The sequence below is a fragment of the Heterocephalus glaber genome, unplaced genomic scaffold (genome assembly GCF_053883595.1).
Source record: "Heterocephalus glaber isolate CG9 unplaced genomic scaffold, H.glaber_assembly_v1.0 deba00001729, whole genome shotgun sequence".
NCBI lineage: Eukaryota > Metazoa > Chordata > Mammalia > Rodentia > Bathyergidae > Heterocephalus > Heterocephalus glaber.
Window position 1 is genome coordinate 11,068,176 of NW_028258440.1, and position 16,797 is coordinate 11,084,972.

At 37.4% G+C, this 16,797-nt stretch overlaps 1 protein-coding gene across 5 annotated transcripts in view; it reads left to right on the forward strand.

Annotated features, from left to right (window-relative positions):
* The window catches only part of Tenm1 (teneurin transmembrane protein 1), an 837,569-nt gene that overhangs the window by 701,510 nt on the left and 119,262 nt on the right, over positions 1–16,797 (forward strand). For all 5 annotated transcript variants that reach the window (XM_087199780.1, XM_087199781.1, XM_087199782.1 and 2 more), the window contains 2 exons: positions 325–592; positions 13,697–13,840. In XM_087199780.1, the coding sequence (XP_087055906.1) occupies positions 325–592; positions 13,697–13,840 (412 nt within the window). The remainder of the gene's footprint in view (positions 1–324; positions 593–13,696; positions 13,841–16,797) is intronic.

Here is a 16,797-nt window from a genome sequence, read left to right on the forward strand (position 1 = left end):
CTGCATTGCTTAACATTTAACTTTACCAACTCCTGGGAACACTGTTGAAAAACTGAAATTGTTCTTTACATAGTCCTTCCTGGCAGAGAAAGATGAAAGCATTCCCTAGTGTTGGCAGGATGTCTTGTTCCCATGCAGATTTGGTACAGAATTCAAAACCCGTCCTCCGGAGTCTCAGATCCCAGAAGGAGTGGCTTAACATCCATAGATCCCTTTAGGCTCCCTGCTTTGACAACATTCCTAAGACAACAATGCATAGGTAATGTCCTCCTCTGACTGTAAAAACTGATAAGAGCCTATTTTTGCTTCTTTTTTTCTTTCCAGGTTGTACAGGAGGAAATCCCTATTCCTTCCAGCTTTGTAAGGCTGAGTTACCTGAGCAGCAGAACCTCTGGATATAAAACCCTACTACGGATCCTTCTGACACATTCAACGATTCCCTTGGGAATGGTTAAAGTACACCTCACAGTAGCTGTGGAAGGGCGACTCACACAGAAGTGGTTTCCTGCGGCAGTTAATCTTGTCTACACATTTGCCTGGAACAAGACCGACATCTATGGACAGAAGGTTTGGGGCCTGGCAGAAGCTCTGGGTATGTTGAACTAATTCTATGTAAATAACAGTATTACATTCACAAAACAGAAAATACAAGTTGCGTATTTGCATTTAAAATTTCTTTTTTAAAAGTATCTGAGGCTATATTTTTATTTAAACACCCCCTTTGGGCCTGTTTAGAATTCCCTTTTGATGCATTTTAGCTTCAAAATGATTTTAGTTCCCCTTTCATGATAGCTGCACACCAGTAAAATCACAGCCTCTGACTTGTAACTGTCTTCAGAGCTGAATGTTGCCTTCTAACTGTGACCTTTGATGTGGTGTTCTTTAGGCCATGTTTTTGGATTTGACATTTAGGCTGTCATTTCCACTTAGAAAGTACAAAATTCTAACTTATAGGCATCTCCACTTATTATCGTTTATGTCTAAGATGGTTAGACTCCATTAACCTGTTACTTCAGTAAGTTAAATTAAAAAAATCATCTTATCTTCCCATTCCATTTGATTTTCTGTAATCCCAAAACTTTAAAACTTAGAATCATATAGATAACAGGGACTTTAAGAGATCCAGTGGGCCTACAGTTTTGGATTTTTAATTCTTTCAGACAAATGACATTTCTAAAACATGAGCCTGAGATAGATTTTATAGTTTTATATTTTTCCAAGTAAGAACATTTCTTAAATTTAAAAAAAGGTAACTACAACCTACCATATCCTATTACTACTATAATTTCATAAAGCAAGGAAACCTTAACACTAGAAGAAGCAAAATAAATCTGTTTTAAAAAATGATAGTAAATAATTTAACATTGAGGAGAGAGAGAGAGGGAGGGAGAGAGAGAGAGAGAGAGAGAGAGAGAGAGAGAGAGAGAGAGAGAGAGAGAGAGAGGGAGAAAAACCAAAGTCTTATTTCTTTCATTCTATAGAGAAAGTGAAGATGTCCTAAAGGACCTAGCACTAACAGGTCCGTGGACCTGCAGTTGGGAGCCACTGATCCTTGTGCCTTCAGGCAGCACCTCATGGAAATCACCCTTGGGCAGAAGAGAAGCCTATTGTAAAGGTCTCTAGAGGAATTGTTTTCACATCCTCCCTTGGAAATGTCTAGCATGATACAATTCCCATGTAACTGACCTATATTTCTTGAACTACAATGTGTCAATTTCCTCTCTCTTTCCAGAGGAAAATATGAGGGAGGGAAAGGGAGAAAGAGAAAGGGGGGCACTTTTCTCCCTTGGGGAGCCTCATATATTTAAATAATTATCTGTGTTGGACTTCACTGGAGTGCAAAGAGCAAGAACAGATTCAGATTTCCTCACACATGTGTACACACATGGAAAAGTAAGATTAGCAGCTGCATCTTCACAAACAGACCTCTAGAACTACAGCCTTGTGGAGAATACATTGTAATTCTAGGTCAGCCTCTCCTGTCAGCTCAAAAACAGTACTGGTGTTCCCTTCTGCCACCAGAGTCTACTGTTTTCCATGATAGTGACTTAAAACTGATAAGTCCTTATACTTATGACTAGGTTATACTTATGACTGATGACTAAGGCATCTCTTCTGCTATACTAACTACCCTCCTTTTCTCTCAGCTCTAAGTCTGCTGACTATGTCTTGCATTCAGATTCCTCTTAGAGAGACCATCACATTGTGTTCATCTCATCAGTCACCGTACAGTGTAGAACAAACCTGTAAGGCAGAAGTCTGCCATTATGCTGACTACCACCAAGGTTGCTAGCCAGGAAACAGAACTCTGCTGGGTCCCTACTGAAGTGAATATAGTGGTTACAGGAACAACTCTGCAGCCAGACTCTGTCCCCGGATTTAGATCATCCCTTCTTTTCTTGCTAGCTGTGTAACACTGGGTAAATTACTTAATCTTCTAGTTCCACAGTTTCTCCATCTGTAAAATGAGAATCATAAAGATAGTTTTACCTATAGGACCACTATGTGACAGTTAAATGAGGTGAGTAATGTAAAGTGCCTGGAATCTTATAAGCTCTTCACAAATTTTGGGATTTTTTTTTTAATGTTGCTGTGGCCAGAGTACTGGGGTCATGTGATATAAACCATGAAGCTATGCAGGTGTTGCTACCTCACTTTCTTTAAGGGGATCATGGATACAATAGGAAGGTACTCTGTATGACTTAGTTCCCATTTTCACACACACACACACACACACACACACAGAGTCATTTTCTGCCCCTCTCTGTGCCTCTGTGGATTGCATTGGCTGGGTGCCTTTGCTCTCTGGCTTCTTATTTGATGCGGTGGATAGGTGGCACCACCTGGAAACCACAAGGTGGAAGGAGAACAAAGACAGGCTGTTTATACCTTTCCTTGGTTAGTGTACTTTGGCAATGGCTGGTAGCCCCTCCTGTGTCTCTCCAAGCACTTTCTGGTCTTCTGCATCATCTTTCCCTCCTCTTTTCCCTGAAAGCCTCACAGTACTGTAAGTTCTCTGATGGTATCCATTCCTTGTGCATGCCCTTCGCCCTGCCTACACTTTTCAAACTCTGCTAATCACTTTACTAACATGATATTGGATTACTCAAAGCCTCATATTCTTCCCAGGATATGATCCTATGGCTTTTCCTCACAGGACAGAATAATCTAAACTTCCTGTTATATTTTCTCTATAAGTCTTTGTCTTCCAATTCTTTATGACCCTCCACATATCCTTGCTGGTTTGGGGATTTGTTCTGGTGGTTTTGTTTATTTTCTCTTCAGTCAAAACACTTTCAAATTTAGCCAGCATCCTTATGAAGAGCTGACTAGTATAATATCTAACAGTCATTTTCTACAGAGGTTTACATAAATATACCTGAAACTAATTTTTTAAATAACAGTTTTATTGTGATATAATTAATGTACTACAAACACCCTCATTTAAAATGTACAATTCATATAGTACACGCAGTTACACAACTATCATCAATATCCAACTGCAGGATATTCTCACTATTGCCGCACAAACTGACTAATACACATTAGCAGTCATTCTCAAGCCCTCACTCGCCCTGTCCCCGGAATCTCCTAATCTCTTTTCTGTTTTTATACATGTCTCTATTCTGGACATTTCAAACAAATAGAATCATACAGTGTGTAGTCTTTTGTTTCTGGCTTCTTTCTTGGCATAACATTTCCAAAGTTCATTCACATGATAGCATATATATGTATTTCGTTCCATTTTATGGTTGAATAACGTTCTGTTTTCTGATTGAATAATATTCTGTTGTATAGATATTCTACATTTTTGTCCATTTATCAATTCATGGACACGGGGACTGTTTTCACCTTTCAGCTATTTTTAATAGTGCTGCTATATACATTTGTATATAAGCATTTAATAGACCTTTTCAACTTGGGGGTACAAATCAAAATTTTTGTACTCAAAATTTTTATGCTATGACACTTCTCAAATGGCTTTTAATTCAGCAATCCTAGTATAGCTATTTGGGAGGCAGAATAACAACCACCCTCCCTCACCCAGTATGTCCATCCTTGAAATCTATGTTATGTTGCATGCCAAAAGAGAATTATGGTTTTAGATGAAATTGATGCTGTAATCATATTGGGGTTGGAGATTGGAGACCATCCTAATTTACGTGGGTAGCCCAAATGACATCACATGGGTCCTTAAACATGGAAGAATGAGGCCGAGATTACAGGAAAATATAACTATGGGAGAAGGGCACAGAAGGCTCTACAGCTACTGGCTTTGAAAATGGGATATGGGAGCCACAAAACAAGAAATATGAGATATGAAGAAACTGGAAAAGGCTAAGGAATGGATTTCTCCTTAGAGTCTCTGAAAGAAACTCAGCCCTGGTGACACCTTGACATTCATTCACAGGAACCCATTTAAGATTTCTAAACTCCTTAACTGTAAGATGATAAATTTGTCTTCTTTGAAGCCTTTCAGTTTGTGATACTTTGTTATAGCAGCAATAGGAAGTGAATACAAGTCTTACCCAACATTCATACAAGTTGTAATAAGGATTTTGATTAAAATTATGGCTTAAAAGGTCTCACACTATTCTTCGTCTCTATGCCAGTTAATTAGGAATCTGTAACTCACCTATTTCTGGGTGGTAGACAGAAGGGTTTCAGATTTAAACAAGCTGTATTGGAAATGATGGTGAATATCTAAGTTAAAATGTCTGCTACATTTGAAATGTGGGAATCTTGTTTCCCACGTAGCTCAGCTGTGGGGAATTGGTGTGATCTCTAAGAGCTAGAATGTCACAGAGTGATGAAGGACAGCCAAAATGAGAAAAGGAGTGCTTGAGGTCCTAGAATATCCCAACGTTTTTTGTAATGAAACAAACTTTGCAACTGGGATACTACCAGAGTGAATAAATTACTAACAGGAGTTGTCTGGACCCCTTCCTTAGAGAAGTATCAATAAAACTGATAAGACTGATTAATCTAAGTGCAATATTGATGAACTGAAGAAGAGTAAAATCACTCTAGGGTTCCAGTACAAAACCAACAATCACCAGTTCATCTAGCTTAGCTTAAAGATTTTGTTGTCTGATACATAGACAAGACTCCCCTGTTAAAAACTCCATGTGAGCATTTGAAATAATTTGGCCTTAATGATTTATTCTCTGGCTCCAAATAAGGAACACTGTCTGAAAATTATTGTGTTTTATTTAGTTTCTTTCCCAACTCTGCTGCTTACAAAACAATGTAAAAAGAAATCATTATTGTTAAGTTCATAGTGCTTTTAAAATTCTAGAGACTGCTTATTTAATTTGACAAACTGGCTTGTTCAGGGCCTCTGATCTGCATCCATTATGTGAATTTTGTCAAAATAATTCCCTATGTCTGCCTGTGTCTGCATACATTATCAATGTGTAATAATGCATTCTGCCTGGTCTTCATTTTAATTAAATTAAATTGCAGTGGTTTAGAGTCCTGGAAGTTCAGGAAATCAGCCATCAGCCTTTAGTAGCACTGCTATAAACAATTTTATTTTTCTTCAAGGTTATTGGCAACAACAATTGCATAATTATTTAGTACAGTACTTTGGCAAGAAAAAGTGGTGTTTCTGGAAGAACTAGACTTCCTAAAGGGTCACGACACATTGGAGTCTGTCTAAATTGTTTTAGAAACAGGGGACATTAATAGTAATAGGTCCTAAACTACAGATGTTTTGTGCACACAAAACATTCCTGAGAACGATGCTTTAGTGGACATAAATTTCCCTTTAGTAAAACCTAAGCAGGCTGGGCAGCCACAAAAATAGCATCCACTGAATACTTTCATAATAAATGTGTAGTGCTTTACAATTTGAAAAGTACTTTCACATATATTATCTTATTCTAATCTGTATAATACTCCTGCTTGTAGCCATGGAAGATTTAATATGATCTTCATTTTTCAGAGGGAGAAATTAAAGTCAAGAAAGAGAAGTGACTTCCTTAAAATCCTGTACAGAGCAGGGATTGGAACTCAGGTCTCCCAGTTTTGCCTGCCTTCTACCACTCCACTGCCTATCTTCACCGAAGTGACCATCCTTTCTTACCAAGTACCCAGTTCAGTGCTGCAGTGGCTTTCTGTCAGAGAAGCCAGTAAAAATAATAACTTTTCATCAGTTCTCTCCACTCATAAATTGATGATTGTTAACTTAGAAGAGGGCTATTTTATCCATTCAACTCTATAGGCACAATGCCAAGGATACAAGGTTTTCAAGGACCTACCACATATTTGCAATCTAAAAAACAAGTTTATGGGCACCAAAGTATGAAAAGAAAATCAGAAAATTCAAATTAATGAATGTGAAGTGTCTGAAAAATTGAGCATTACATTAGTTTGTCAACTGCAACTTGGTTTTCACACTTAACATGTGAAATATGTTTAATGTGGGATATGAGTTATATGTATTTCAATACATCTGATAAGATATGAGATAGGCCCTCCAAAAATAAGAGAACCTGGGGCTTATAAAGGTTTCCAAACAGCCTTGACTAACTCTGGTAAACAAGTAGTACATATTCATTTCAAATCGCTGGTTCTGTTCTCAGTCATTCGTACATTGTGAAATCTATTTGATGTGTCAACCAGCATTTTTTTGAATAATAAATAGAATGTAATAGAACAGAATGCAACAAAAATGAACAAAGTGGAATAAAAATATCACAATGTAATTCTATCAAGAATATGTTTTCTTGGAAAACTTTGTCGTGTGTGTGTGTGTGTGTGCATGTGTGTGTGTTTCCCCTTGTGTATGCTGGGTCAAAACTAACAAATTATTTATCATGAAATTCAGGCGGTAAAAGTTTGAAAGTCATTGGAAAGATCATAAAACCAAGTGAAAACAATTAAATGTTTTATCAAAACCATATGACTTCTTTTCCAAGCCAGCATTTATGATTGTTCTTACCTCCCACTGCCCTCTACAAACCTATCAGGTCATTATGGAGACGCCCTTTGTGATTGTATGACCATATAATTCATCACCCAAGCCAAATACTTGTGAGAGTAAAAGGAAATACTGTTAATAATTACATGGAGACAATAACCTGCAGTCATTAAACGCAGTACCTTTCTTTCCATTGCACTGTTGCATCCCTTTTAACCAATCAAATTATTTCAAAAGATACCTAGTCCATTTTCAAGGTGAGTCTATTTCCTTATCCCTACCTGAAGAAAAATTCCTAAATACTGATAGAGGATACCAATCATTTATTTTTCTTTACCGGGTGAAGGCAGAGAAGTTTTTTTGCTGCACTTATTTTTGATGCCCCAGAAAGAAACCAACTCTAGCTATGCTGACCTTCTTTCAAATCTCCCAAATGTACCAAGCCTCAAGGCCTTGCACACATACTGCTTTCTCTGAATGGAATCTTCTTCCCTCTGTAGACAGTCCCCAGCACATAAGAAGTTGACTTAGACTTCTTCATCTTTGCAGTGGTACAATGGTGTGAAAACAATACACATTCAGTAAGAGCCATTCTTTGAATTTTGATCTTTTCCCCAGTTACTGATATGCAATATGGTATTCTGTGTTGAAGCTGAGCAGCAGCCATGAGCCATTGCTCCCAGTCAACCATGCAATTGCAAGGATAAATAGCTGCCACTTTGTGTTGCTAAGCTGTGATGTTCAATAGGTTAAGTATATTAAATGCACTTTTGACTTACAATATTGTCAGCTTACAAACACAACCCCATTGTAACAATCTAAGTCAGGGACCTTCTGTACAATAGTCCCCTCTTATCTGTGGTTTCACTTTCCTGGGTTTCAGTTACCCACAATCAACTGAAGCCTGAAAATATTAAATGGACAATTCCAGAAATAAACACTTTATAAGGTTTAAATTGTACACCATTCTGAGTAGTGTGATGAACTCTCCACTGTCCTACTTTCCATCCTCCCAAGGACATGAATCATCCCTTTGTCCAGTGTATCCATACTGTGTATACTAGTTCTGGTCCCTTAGACACTTAGTAGCCATCTCAGTTATCAGATCAGCTGTCATGATATTACAGTGCTTATGTTCAATTAACCTTTATTTTATTTAATAGACCCAAAGCACAAGAGTAGTGATATAAAGGAGACACCAGGGCACAAAATCTGAAGGACAGAATAACTCTGCTACTATGTGACAGTGCTGCAAGGCACATAGGAAAAAACAGCATGGGTAGATTTCACTACTATCCACAGTTTTGAGAATCCAGTATGTGTATGGGGGAGTGTCTTGTGATATTTCTCCTGCACTTGAGGGGATAGAACTATACTTCATGAGGTACACCCTTGCTTCATAAAGATGTTTATCCTTGTATCTCCTTCTAATACAAATTCCCTTGTTAGGCTTTCTTATAATACCCCATATTTTCCCACTGTAGTATTTATCACAATTTTTTATTTGTTTCTTTCACTAGAATGTAAGCTATACCAAAGGAATGCTGTCATTCTGTCTTGTATGAATATGAGGATGCTCATATTCTCAATGTCCCACACAGTACCTATCGACAGGAGGTATTCACTAAATATTGCATATTTATTGAATGACTGAACAAATGAATAAAGAAACAGAGGCTCAATGTGATTCCTTAGCCTTGCCTATAGGATGATGGGATTGCCCAGGAAGAGAAGTAAATGAGAACACAAAGGCACTCACAAATATCTACCTGAACCCAGTATAACACCTTACCTTCCATGGCAATAAGCCATCCAGATCGACTTTTATGTGTCTAGGCTTGGACAAAGCAGCCAGAAAATAATCTCATACTATAAGATCTCAATTGCATAGCTACTCTCACTCCTGTATGCTTTTGTGTTTTTTTCCACCTGTACTTCCACTTTTTCCAACTATGTCACTCAGACTATCTTGTTTAACCTTACTTTTGTAAATGTCTAGGGTAAAGATCCTAATTAAAGTATTACTGAATCCAATCCAGTGATTCACTGAAAAGATAAAAATCAGGTAAGAGTTTAAAACCACAAAGATGGCTTAACATTGGGAAATCCAGTACTATAACTCACTATTTTAATAAATTAAAGAGCAAACTATATATCTCCCTAAGTGCTGAAAAGGCACTTGATAAAAATTCAACATTTGATGCTGACATTCTTTGTAAACTAGGAATAATCGATTAACAAAGCTTTAAGCCATTCAACAATATGTCAAATTGAGGAGCCTTTGGAGCCATCCTATCCTATGATAAATCACTTGAGAATAGGAAAAGATTGAAGAATTTTGAGAGTAGGTACATGTTTTTAATAGATTTTTAATAGATTTTTTAATAGATAGAATAAACTATATATACATAGTTTTGGTCTAATGTTGTCATAGCCTGCATTTGTTTCTTTAGGACTTTTGTCTTCTGTTGCTGTTTTTGTTTTTGCAGTAATCCACTATTTTTAAATCATGGGAAATGTTTATTGCTATATTTTAATGACTCCTTTTGGGGAAAAAAAGATTTTCATCTTATTAGTTACTCTTAAATGTCTTGAAATTATTTTTAGATGTACCTTTAGTTCAGGAGGGTAAGGTGAATTTTTCACACTGACTACTTTCTCAAATAGACTACCTTTAATTATATATTGCCTTCATAAACGCAGCCATTATGAATTCTGAACCCTTAGCCTGAAGCTGTTGAAAATCATCTGCTTAATCTTTTCATATTTCACACATCATCTTCATTGCATGGCATCTGTACCTTGGCTACTTAATGTCAATCTCTTATCTAAGCTTTTATAGATGAATGGTACAGTCATTAAACTGAATGTCAGAGACACCATGGCCCTCAGCCTTCTTGCAGTCACTGTGTCATTCAAATGCTTCTGCTTGAATAAGTAAGAATGAGCATTCAGTTATTTTTCCTATTTTCCAAAGTGGCTTTGGGGAGCAAGCTGCAGTCTTTCACCCCATCTTCTTTATAAACCAGTGTAATATTTTCAATTCAGAGGAAATGCAGAAGGGGAACTAGACTGACAGTGAATGGGGAAAGAAGCAAAGGGATCCTGAACTCCACTTCCCAGGGGCTGGCACAGGGTTCTGTGGTGGTTTGCATATAGTGGGAAGGCAGTGAGAGAGAGCATTAATAGTGAAGAATACATTCTCTGAGCCATGTGAACTCCTACTTTGTGATACCATTTGGATTCTTGACTCCTTGGATTCTCTCCCTCACTTCCATGCAGAGATATTAATGGGACTTTTCCTTAACCAAGAGTCATTGTCAAGACCTTTTGCAGAGGGCTTTGTCATCTAGTCATAGGACTGTACCTCTGATTTCACTGAAATGTTAATGAATTATTTTTTCCTTCCTATTAAACTAGTCTTGTAGTCCCCAGTCCAGTGCCTTACATCATACTGTGTTGATGATCAGATGGGATAGGCAACAGGATGGCTGGGAAAAGGTAGTGGTCCATTCTGCTTATTTAGCTGAAGCACAGCTGTCACAGTATCAGGCAAAGTGTGGTGTCAAGGCTCAACATTTTAAGCACCAGCCATGGTATAATCCTTTTCCCCCATATTTAATTACAAGAAAAATTGTAGGCATTTAGTGCATTATGGTGTGCTGCCATGAGAAGCATGAATCTAGGGTTGGTTGCTACAATATTTCCCAGTTCCCAAGCATTTGGAGAGCAGCTGAACTCTGCAGGGTAAAACTTTGGCCTTTTTGTAAACCGATCACAAGTTCTAGGATTATGTTAAAATAAGCTGTTGTCAGAAAGAAACCTTGCCTTGTTACTCTGAGCAAGGAGCCACATACAAAAGTATCCCAACACACAGCCATTCTCATTAAAGTCAGTTGGAATTTTGGACAAGTCTGAAATATAAATTATAACTTTATTAGCTCATAGAGCTTTCTCAGGAGAAAGTAAATCTAATAAAAATTAGAGGGAACTTATTAAGTGGTTGCCTTGTTGCTATTTTGCTATGACTTGGGAGAAAAAAGTAATATAATTGTGGGGTTTCCAGCAAATGCACTTTTTTGTTGTGGACTGGAGAGCAATTCAGAAAGCAAATAGAAGGAGATGAAAAGAGTATGCTTGTCTCATTACCATTGCATTGAGAACTCTTTAATTGATGCTTTATGTAAGCATTTCCTGCTGCAGAGTTAGGAAGATCTTTAAGTGTTACTGAGAGAGAAAAAGCAGGCTCCATACCACCATCAGAGGTCACCAGGGCACACTACTTATTTGCAAAACTGTGCAATCACCTTCCGGGGAAGGGATTCTAGGGGAGCACAATAAGCTTACAGTGTACAGAAGGCAGATTCAGTAATTGCCAGACATACTGTGGAGAAGGAGATGATGGCTTAAGGGAACTTGTAATTATTGTTGTTGTGATTATTTATTAATCAAGACATTTAAATGTTGTCAAGAGAAGCAGAAACTATTGTTATCCTACACACCAACATTGGCTTTAATGTGCTTTCTATCTAATTTTTCCAACAGGAGATATAGTGTTCTACTTGGTTTTTGGATTTGACCCTCAACTTCAATTTATCAAATGTAATCTAAAAGAAATAAAATTTGCAATCATAGAGTTTTAGTGCTAAAGGGGAAAGAAAAAAATAGCTAACACAGGGGTATTTAATCTGAGAATTTTATTTGAATTTGATGAGATCAATGAATCACCTAGAATTATATACAAAATTCTATGTGCATTTATACTTTTGTAAAAAGAATTACAATAACTTTCACCAAATTCACAATAAGTGTCACCAAAAGGGTCTAAGAATCAGCATTTCTAGTCACCTTATAGTCATCTTGCTACCAATAAAGAACACAACTCACAGAAATGAAGAGTAATTCTTTTGAGCCCACACAGCTAGTTAATGGCATATCTAAGAGACAAAGTCTGTTCTGTATCTTGATCTTAAACCAACTCTTTCAAGGTGTGTTAGCAAGTAGAGGACTATGCTGAGATTTTAGGAAGATTGTAGATAGCATTGATTTGTGCCATGATGCAATCCGAACTAGATTACCTCTGAGATTCCTTTCACCTCTGAGATGCTATTTCTACTCAACTTAATAGACAACAGCATTGAAAAGATGATCCCAAAATAATTTCTATTTAGAAATTAATTTCATTTTATGATATCTTCTCCCCTCCTCACTGGACCTCATTGATAATGCTTGATGGAGGCTAATATTAAAATGAGTTTCTATTCCATGAGTCTTCACCAACTGATGGCTAACAGTAGTACATCCCATCAGGACTGGCTTTATGATTTGCAGGGCCTCATGAAATGAAAATACAGAGAATCCTCCAAGATAGTGTCAGTAGAGCATCAAAGCAAGTGTGAGGCCCTTCTAAGCATGGACCAAACTGACCCCTCTATAAGCCTTAGTGGAGCAGAAAGCAAAAGGAAGCCAGCCTGCAATTTAAAATTGCCCATACATGACTCACAAAATTAGAGTTGTATATTTGTAATCATAAGAACATTTTGGTTTATCTGTGCCATACTCTCACACATCCATGGACATGCAGATACAAATCAGTTTGACTAAAATAACCATTTTTCCCTTCACCTAATGCCAAAAACCAAAACTAGTTTGCTTTAATTTGTCATTTTTGGAACTATTGTGTTAGCGTTGTTTAGCAGCTGTTTTCATTACCAGTTTTTATAACCAAATGACAAAGAAAGAACGGAGCTCTCTGGGGACATCTAAAGAGTCAGGTAAAGGCAAGTACTCAAAAGTAATGGCAGATGACAGGCCAACTGGGATCACTTGAAGCTGCAGAAAAGGAGAAGCGGCTTTGGGATATGCAGTGTTTTGAGGCAGTAGCCTCAGGCTTAAAACATTATGAGATAGAAAGCATTTTAAATTTAGGAAGCAGAAGTATGGGGTTCCAACAGGTAAGCAAGTTTCCCAAGTGGGAAAATGGCTAGGACTTGGTATACTTAGGCTATATATATTTCAATAGAGTAGAGACACCCAAGACACCACATTCCGTACTTCCCATTTTAGTGGCATACTAGGGTTCCAAGTTTAATGCACAACATCTGTGCTTCATAGGAGTTGAAGCCAAATGTTGGGTGATGTTTCATTGGTTAGCTATATGCAGAACCCAAAGCATAATGTGCAAAAAGTGAAATTTACACTGGAAGCACTCGAAGCAAACTCAGTCTTCTCAGCAAACTAAAGGCCAGGTAGCACAGAAAAAATATAAATTGGGCAAATCAATTTTGATTAGTTTCATGTGTAGACAGTTGTTGTAAAGTGACTCAATACTCCAAAGCCAGCTTTCTGAGTACATTTTGCATTCTAGAGCGGTAAGAAACCAGCCTTTCCTGTACTTTTCCTACAAAGGTAGAGAGAAATTATACTATCACAGCTTAATTCCACAGAGAGCTTCTCTCTTCAGTTTTATAGAACAGCATCCAATTCAGAAGCCTAGAATAAAGCTTAAAATCCACAAACATATAGTACCGACCAAATGACACCATTCATTCACTCACTTCGTGTATAACATGCACTGGCTGATCACTTTTGGGTAATCAGTGCTCTTCTGGGTATGATAATATACTGTGCTAACTGAAAGCATTTGCCATCAAATCTCAACCCAAATCAGAGGTCAGTAAGAAATATATTGTCCAAAGACTTATCAAGCAATGTGAACATGAAGCAAATATTTTACAATTTTCTAATGTCCTATTAACCCTTTGTTTGCAGTATCTGTGGGATATGAATATGAGACATGCCCTGACTTTATTCTCTGGGAGCAAAGGACAGTCATTTTGCAAGGTTTTGAGATGGATGCTTCTAATCTAGGAGGCTGGTCCTTGAATAAGCATCACATTCTGAATCCTCAAAGTGGTAAGAAGTTTTTTAAATTTCTATTAATGCTGTTTCTCTGATGCTATTTAAGGCGTGTTTATTGCATAGAATTTGTAAAAATACAAGATAAAAAATTACCTGTAAGAACACCACTTAAAGATGACCAAGTTAGCACATTTCAAATACTGTAATTTGATTTTTGAATTAGCATTATTGGGTAAGCATCAGAATACTCTTGTCCAGTCTCTTCCTTCCTTAGACCACTTTCCCTGCTGTCACTTCCTCCTAGTTTATAATTTAAACATGAATAAGCAAGGGGACACATGTGGCCCCTAAACCTATGCTTCTCCCAAACAGAATGATTTTCTACCCTGGCTATAACTCCTTCATGGAAATTTCTCCACTTCCTTTTATATCCTACTAGGAAATCAGTCATTGCTATTTCCATCCAGGTTTCCCATGAACATCTACTGGTAACTTTCACTGTGGAATCAAATTCTTTTTCATCTAAAGAGACAGATCCTAAGCAAGCTGTAGTAGAACATATACTTTGCATTACTTTTCCAGAAAATGAGAACGACAATGTATTGAGGCAGCTATACTCTTTTGTCCACCCATCCTTGTATCCATCCTACATTTATGGAACAACTGGCCAAGGCTGACATATTAGAAGGCTAAGAGATGGATTAACAATCATGCCCATGCTCTTACTTCATTGGCATCATAATTGACTCAGCCATGCCAATAAGCCACAAAGGCCAGAAACTTTTGGCAAAAGCTAACCAGATTTGCTTCCACCATAGAATGAGACCACCTACTGTGGTCCCAGTTTGGGACTCAAGGTGAATGAGTCCCCACTGCTGTCTGTTCCCTCTGCATCTCCCCCCACCCCCAAGAAAGATCCTAAATTCTATTTCAATTTGTTTTTCTTCTAGCAGCAAAGATTCAGGCACAGATATAAAATGTCAACTTTTTTCACTGTTGTCAAAAGGAGAGCCACAGTTTTAAAAGTATAAAAACGAAAGGGCAGATGCCACTTATTAAATTATTAGGTTTTTTGTTTTGATTTGAAAGAGTTTGACATTTTAAGCAGCCGTTTCTTTTCCACTCACTTTTATTGGCGTATATGGATTGTCTCTTTCAAATGCCTGTCACTGACATTAAACACAAAGTGGAAAATGACCTCAATTGAACCAGCCCCCTGCTGGGTGCTCCCAGTCCTGTATCCTCTTATCCTTTGCTTCACACAGGTTTTAGAATGCAAGAGAACCATTCGGAAAGTTGGCTTTGGGGGCCACCTGATTTCCACAAATGTATTTTCTCCACCACCATTTGCCCATAATTAGTTTTTAGGTAATAGGTACCAAGTTACTTCTGAGCATTTTTAATCACTTAATTGAAGTACAATTCATGCACCATAAAATTCGCCTATTTTAAATGTAGACTCCAATGATTTTTAGTAAATTTGTAGTTGTTCCACCATCACCAAAACCCAATTTGAGAATATTTTTAACACACCAAAAGGATCTCTTATGCTTACCTACTACTCTACTAAATCTGCTTTCTGTCTCTACATTTCTGATAATTTTGTTCTGAGAAAAAAGCCTTACTTTAGATAGTTTTTTTTTCTTTCAAGGAATGTTTGTTCATTTTATCACCTCACCTGTGCTTTGTGCTTCTAGCCAAGGACCAGTCACACTTGCCAGGAAACAAATCTGAAGCCATCTCTGCCACAGATTTTCAGCCTGTCCTTAGACACAGGAACACTACTCTGGGGATATTTCTGAAGTCTAAATCCCACCCACAAAGGCAGTTGTAGAAGCAGGAATGATAACTGTGAGGGAGCAGCCTTGGGAACACCAATTTAGAAAGCAATGCTCTTTCACCCTCAGGTCAAATGGTCTTTTCTGACTGATTAAGGCAAGAGCAATGTCTTTCCAAATTCCACCGACCCACTTCTCCCTAGAAGAGGCCTAACTATTTAGGCACCCTGCATTTCTGATCTGAGATGGATAATAGACTAGAAAGGAGAATTTATCTTCCTCCAATTTCCTCTCACTGGTTAAAAAGACACCTATAATTAGATTGGATGTCTGCTGCTATTCTATTCTTTAGGTTTTCTTTAGCTCCAAAATCATTATGCAGGATGTAGTTTCCACTAGCTAGTATTTTCAGACCATTTGTCATTTCAGTTGCAGCAATTATATTTACCTGACAATTAACTATTGGCTGTGGAGAACTGTTTCTGAGTATTATACCAGATAGATAGATGATAAATGATAGATAGATAGTTCTTACTTCTACTGAGATGAAAATACTAGGAACTTGTATTTTTCAACATTATTCCCTCCAAATACATCCTCTTAATAATTGTAGAGAAAATATATTCATTCCTTTTAAGAAAACTTGATCTTTTAAAATTATGAAAAAGATTTACTCATGAATCATCTATTACATGTCTAAGTTATGGTTTTTATCAAATATATCCCCTAGCATTTCCTACCAGTAGAGTACCAGCGGACTAATTGGGCATCATCATCTGTCTAAAATACATAAAGAATTTCCTTTAACTTAGTCCCCCAAGAAAGGCCAGTAGTTTGTCAACAAATGGTTTTAGTGGAAGAGGAAGTAAATTCCAATTTATCATACTGGCATATCTCCCAGTTTGTGTTTATATCCTCTCAATCAAGTAGAGAAATATGTACTGTGACCCTTATTGTTAAGTCCAAGAAATGGTTTCCTCTTTGAAATCAGTATAAAGCACCACCCACTGGCTTCCAAGGGAAATTTTTATTTCAGATTTATTTATAAGCTTAAAAAGAAGTTCTGAGAAAGGTAACAGAAGGGTGAAGTGTGTTTAAAAGTGTGCTTACCCTATTACACAAAAGAATTAGCTTTTTATCAGAGAGAAGGAAAACTTGGGGAGAAAAATGTGCAGTAGGCCCCATTACGTGCAGTGGGGTGTCATTGTTGACTATAGACAAACCTTAGCAGGA